The sequence below is a fragment of the Priapulus caudatus genome, unplaced genomic scaffold, assembly GCF_000485595.1.
Source record: "Priapulus caudatus unplaced genomic scaffold, Priapulus_caudatus-5.0.1 Scaffold109, whole genome shotgun sequence".
Classification (NCBI taxonomy): domain Eukaryota; kingdom Metazoa; phylum Priapulida; class Priapulimorpha; order Priapulimorphida; family Priapulidae; genus Priapulus; species Priapulus caudatus.
The window spans coordinates 288,191-294,214 of NW_014577170.1; the positions used below are offsets into that span (position 1 = coordinate 288,191).

General features: G+C 45.6%; 1 protein-coding gene across 1 annotated transcript in view; it reads left to right on the forward strand.

Annotated features, from left to right (window-relative positions):
- LOC106805325 (multiple PDZ domain protein-like) overlaps positions 1-2,775 on the forward strand; it is a gene marked incomplete at its 3' end in the record, with an annotated part of 76,510 nt that extends 73,735 nt beyond the window's left edge. The window contains 1 exon segment of the mRNA XM_014806875.1: positions 2,574-2,775. Coding sequence (XP_014662361.1) covers positions 2,574-2,775 — 202 coding nt within the window.
- Positions 2,776-6,024: the final 3,249 nt, after the last annotated feature.

The window sequence follows — 6,024 nt, forward strand, 5'->3', positions numbered from 1 at the left end:
TAGTTCCTTATTCGAATAAGGAACTGGGAACTGGGAACTGGGAGCTAACTTCCCTGAGCTAATGCAGACTCGTTAGTGTTGGTGGGAAATATCCTTGTTACATAGTCCAACTATTGTCATGTCGAAGATTCACCCCAATTTATAAACGTGAAACGTGTGATAAGAACACTTCATCCACGTGAATAGCAACTTCAATCTATGGCAATTAATGCATCGCAATATCTTTTTCCGCGTGCGATTTTCGAGTGAGTGGGATAATGTGGTATGGTTGGACTATGTATGACAATAAAAATCTAAATATACATCCCATAATAAACCACGCTTTCTCAGCCTCGGTCTAACACTGTAGTTTGAGGATTGGAGCACTTTTTTATTATTCTCTGGGATTGGGGAAGGCATGACAACGAAATTATACTACCAGACAGAAGGTGCACGCGTGTCCATTTGTTAGTCTTCATTGACCGATAACCTTTCCCTTTCCCGGGTTTAATAGACTAATACGATCTGTATACGACTTGAATCGCCAGCGCCAACTTTATTCCTGGTTGTGCCTGTTCGTATAGTTTTTGCTTCAGAAGCCACGATTCAGATCATACCACGTATTAATGTTTAATTGAATTTTCTGATCATATATCGGCGTTGAGTTTTGTCGCGAGTGTTGCTACGTTACACATCCCTAATTGCAGTGCGAATAATAAAGCAACGTCGAGGAGTTAACGATTGCTATTGTAACATTCACACTTCCAATTTACTCAATATTAGTCTTTACAATGAGAGGCATGTATTATTGTAAGAAATTATGAAACGTTGTCGGTTTTCTGCATGGCTCGTGCTAGATCAATTGTGTGTTCAATTGCATCGCATGGCTTGTCTCGGTTGAAATAAATAGCCTCTTTAGCGTATAGACGAAATCAGCGATTAAGTATGTACGTGGCATGGTAACGAAGCACGATGGCTCGAGCATCTTGTTAAAAAAACGGAAAACATGGCGCTGGATTTTCTACGTGGACCAAGTTGTGAAATATCTCTGACAAGCTTTGTACTGATGACCTCGTGGGCAGGATGTGAGACGGGCAGTGTCACTGTGTGTAAGATGGTAATAGAAAACACGATCTATAGAGGAGTCCCTCAAAGTCGTAACCTCCCTCAAATATAACACGACGTTGCAGTAATTCAACTACTGGGATATTAAGTAGGGTAAATAAACAGAATAACCCTATTGGTACACAGGCATGCACGCTCAAATAACAGCATGCTTACACAGCCTCACACACGCACACGCACACGCACACGCACACGCACACGCACACGCACACGCACACGCACACGCACACGCACACGCACACGCACACGCACACACGTGCACAAAATGCTCGTACATATAAACATGCATATATGAAAACTCGGCTATGCTGTTCAGGTTACATGGAAGGCCTTTACCTGGAAGTCTCCCTTATTCAAAGGTGTTTTTTTGTTTTTTTGTTATCTCAATAAAATTTCGTTGTTCTGGTTATCCAGCCGCCACATGTCACGCTCATGTTTAATTTCTGAGTCATATATCGTTAAAAACTTTCTCTCGACTTGTGATCGTCTTCTATAAACTCCACTGCCTTCGGCTTCAAGTGGCTTCGCAGTGTGCCTGGGTGTGCCACGTGCCATGCTCTACCGACGGAATTCCATAGGTTCCATCCGTTTTTCAGATCGCCATATATAAAGTCGAAGAACCAGAGACTACTGGAGAAATCCGATTCCCTGCTCTCGGACAAGTCCGTGGAGTTTGTTCCGCGTATGCGGGCCAGCCCTGAGCCCGTCCTGCAACTGGCTTCTTCTCCTCTCGCTGTCAAACCCACAGCAGGTATGCAATCACTTGCCCCTACAACGCTCGCTCTTTTGCACATTCCGTAGCGACGCTGTGTTTGAAGATGTGTTAAATACGAAATCTTTGTGTTTTTTTTTGGGGGGGGGGTTGAACTACACACATACTCACACACTCACACATAAGGTTAGTTCGTAAAGCATTTATTTTGAACGCTACCATTTTGTTTTCTCGTCTGTGATGTCGGCAACCCATAGGACGGGTTTAAAAATCGAAGCAATAACACGTTAAAACGACAATTACATTCCTCGCTCTACCCTGGTGATAGTAGTTTATGGCTTTGCAAAGCTTCATAATTATGCCATTGATGTTATGTGTGTATTTAATGTGCAGCAATATTGCAGTTTTGTAAGGGAACGTGCTGTGTAAGCAATGTGTTCTTTTCACGAAACGTAATTAAGGCGCTATAGAATTACTGTCAAAAGCTATTTGTAAGACAGCCATTCTATTGTTGGATTGAGTTTAGATAAAACGGGACGCGGGTGTATAATATTTTTAACCTAATATTCGCATATAATAGGCATGAATGGCGTTTCATCAGAATAAAATAATTGCAGTTTTAAGGTTTGTAATATTTTAGCAGTGACCGACGCCTGCTTCGCTAATTCTAATATCAACCGTTAATCACGTGCAAATACACAACAACCCCGATACTCGCGTGACTCATGTTAAATAAACTTTCGTTCTCTTCCACCAGGTGTCAGTGTTGAGGCTGTAGATAGAGCTATCAACGGCTGCATAGTGAAAAGTCTGACCAAGTCTGGCGCCATCTCTCGGGATGGTCGCATCGAGCCGGGCGATTACATCGTCAGCATCAACAATGAGTCGATGCGCAAGATCACTAATTCGCAGGCGCGCGCCATCCTGCGGCGCTCCTCCCTGCTCGGCACAGACATAAGGTGTGTGTAGCAACACGCCACCCTGATGTGCTGCCTTACATTCAGCCGCAGCGGTGGCAGCAGCAGCAAAAGCGGCAGCAGTAGCAGCAGCAGCAGCAGCAGCAGCAGCAGTAGCAGTAGCAGGAGTGGCAGTGGCAGCAGCAGCAGCAGCAGCAGCAGCAGCAGTAGTAGCGGCAGCAGGGGTGGTGGCAGCAGCAGCAGTAGTAGCGGCAGCAGTGGCGGTGGCAGCAGCAGCAGCAAAAGGCAGCAGCAGCAGCAGCAGCATTTTTTGCATCTACTTACATTCGTGTCTCATAATTTCTCAAGTTGCATCATATAATTATCATTAGTACACACTAAGTATAATTATCATATATATAGTATAATTATCGTTTCACTGTTTCCCTTATATTATGTATTCAGCCTCAAATGTTGCCAAAAGCTAAAGTAGTGATATATTTCCATTGCTCACCGGACGTTTATGCAGTTACACACAGACACACGCACGTGTACACACGCGCACACACGCACGCATGCACACAAGCCATCGAATTCAATGCGTGTAACTGATATACACGCGAACCCACGAAGAGCCTCGGCATCAGCATCGTCGGCGGCAAGGTGGACGGAGGCTCGGCCGACAACATCATATCAGGAATCTTCATCAAGAACGTGCTGCCCAAGAGCCCGGCGGGACGCAACGGCACGCTGAAGACGGGAGACAGAGTGCTCGAGGTAACCATGGCAACGTAGCACGGCATGCTTAAGGTGTTGAACAACAGTAGAGGGCGTCCATAGGCTGCAGGCCTGAATAAGCATCGAACAGAAATTAATTAAAATTACTCTCACACTGTTACTGCACTTACAAAACATACAGTTTATTCGTGTTAAATAACTACAGATTCATGCTCTATGCTCTGCTCGAAACCTTTGCCAGCTCTATGATGCGAATTTCTGCAAAGTTGTCTGAACACATTTCATACGCAAAAATCACCAGCCGGTCGCTGCGGCTACGCCACCTGACGGAATGTCACGAGTACACAACAAGACCAATTTTACTTCTAATGCTTTCTAGACATCCACGAGGCATCTAACTTGCATGCATAATGCAAATTATTGCAATCTAGTGCCGAATTTTGGCGAAATTTTTTTCAAAAAAGGCCTTTTCTAGAGACGAAATAGTGCAACGGTGAACAATTGCGGAGGCTTACTGTTGTACACCTCCTTAAGATGGGATGCTTGAGGTAACCGTCGCGACATAACGGGGCATGCCAGAGAAGGGAGACAAAGTGCTCGAGGTAACCATGGTGACGTAATGAGGTTGCGGGGAACGCTGAAGACGGGAGATGGAGTGCTTGACATAACCATGGCAACGTAGTGTGGTCATAGGGGCAATAGAGACGGGAGACAGAGTGCTCGAGGTAACCATGGTGACATAGCGAGGTCGCGGGGGAACGCTGAAGATGGGAGATGGAGTGCTTGAGGTAACCATGGCAATGTAACGGGGCACGCTGAAGTACGTAGACAGAGTGCTCGAGGTAGTACCATGGTAACGTAGCATGGTCATGGGGGCACCCTGAAGACGGGGTGCTTTATGTAACCATGGCGACGTAGCGCCATCACTGGGGCATGCTAAAGACGGGAGGCAGATTAATTGAGGTAACCATGGCGACATAGCCGGGGGTGGAGCAAGACAACTGTAAATTTCAGTGCGAAGGAATGAAAAAGGAAAGAAATGAATTCAAATACGAGGAAGACGAACTAAGGATCCATAAGAAATCGTGTGGTGTTTATACGATGATGGCGAATTCATTTCTGAATTTCTCTGTGCTTGTTAACGTTTGCAAATTATCTGAAGATTTGTTGAGCAAATCAGAAATCGTTGTGTTTGTGTAATGTGTGTGTCAATTGGCATTTAAATGTAAATGCTATGGCTTGGAGCGCAAGCGCACTCATTAACTATCGCTCTGTATAACGACTACATGCGACCTGTGGAGAATTTATTTTAATTACTCGGTTTTCGCTGCAATAACAAAATCCTACTTCCGTGATTGTGATGAGGCTTAATGGTGGTGCGTGCTTATTGATGCAGGTTGATGGAGTGGACTTGAGAGATGCGACGCACGACAAGGCTGTTGAAGTGATACGCAACGCCCGCAGTCCCGTTAGATTCGTTGTACAAAGCTTACAGACTGTGGCGAGTACTCTTCTCTCATACGTAATGCGGCTTTCCGCGAAGTGAAGCTCTGCGTGGCCATCGTGTCTCATCCCTCCTCGTCGCTGCATCTCTCGTCGTTCTTAGAATGAACACGGGGGGGGGGGGCAAAGAAACCCCCGATTCGTTTAGCGTAGAGAACAAATAAAACGTGGCGTGAATGAGTGATTTTTTTTCATAGAATGAGGACAAAGATGGAAAGAAGGAGGCGCCAGTCCTGCCTACAGAAGCACTACCACAGCCGCCTCCTCCCCGATGGGTACATACACTCACGTTGCTACTAGCTTCCTGCTTCTTTGCACTCGCTGTGCAGTAATTTATGAAATTTCAAGTTTTGGATGTTTCGTCATCCTTAGTAGAAGTATAATTACAGCATGATGATGAGCAGTGATACATATATAATGTATATATATATATATATATATATATATATATATATATATATATATATAGTACTACTTATTATAAGATGTTATGATTGTTCAAGAGGTTGGCACTAAGTAAGTTAGAAAGCTTCAGTTAAGACGTACAGGATCACGCATATTTCTCCACCACTTAGTAAATAATTGAAATAAGGATTTAATTTAGCATGATTAGGTTTTAATAATGATTTTAATTTAGAATCTCATTTTAACGCATTCAGTTTGATTGAATTTATCTCTACGAGTAAGCGCCGTTCGCCATTTAGATCCACATTGCTTGCTTTAACTTCAAAACCCCGCGAGCACCACGCCGAGACAGCCACCCTCCTCGCGCAATCATTCTAAATTCTGACGACGACCTCGCTCGCAGGCGTCCGAAGCAGTTCGGCGGGGGGCCACTGTCGCGCTGCGCCTGAGAGAGACCAGCCAGCCCGGCAGCTAGAGCAACAGCAGCAGCGCCCCGCGTCTCGCCGTACCAAAAGCCAGCCGTTGCGCCGCCAAGAGGCCGGGCGTCCTCGAAGCGGGGCCTTCCGGTTGAAGCTGCAGCCGCATTGCTGCCAGACTCCGCCCGAGAGAGAACGTCCGCGTGACGTGCGACAGGCTGGAGGAGACAGGGAGCGGCCCGCGGAGGAA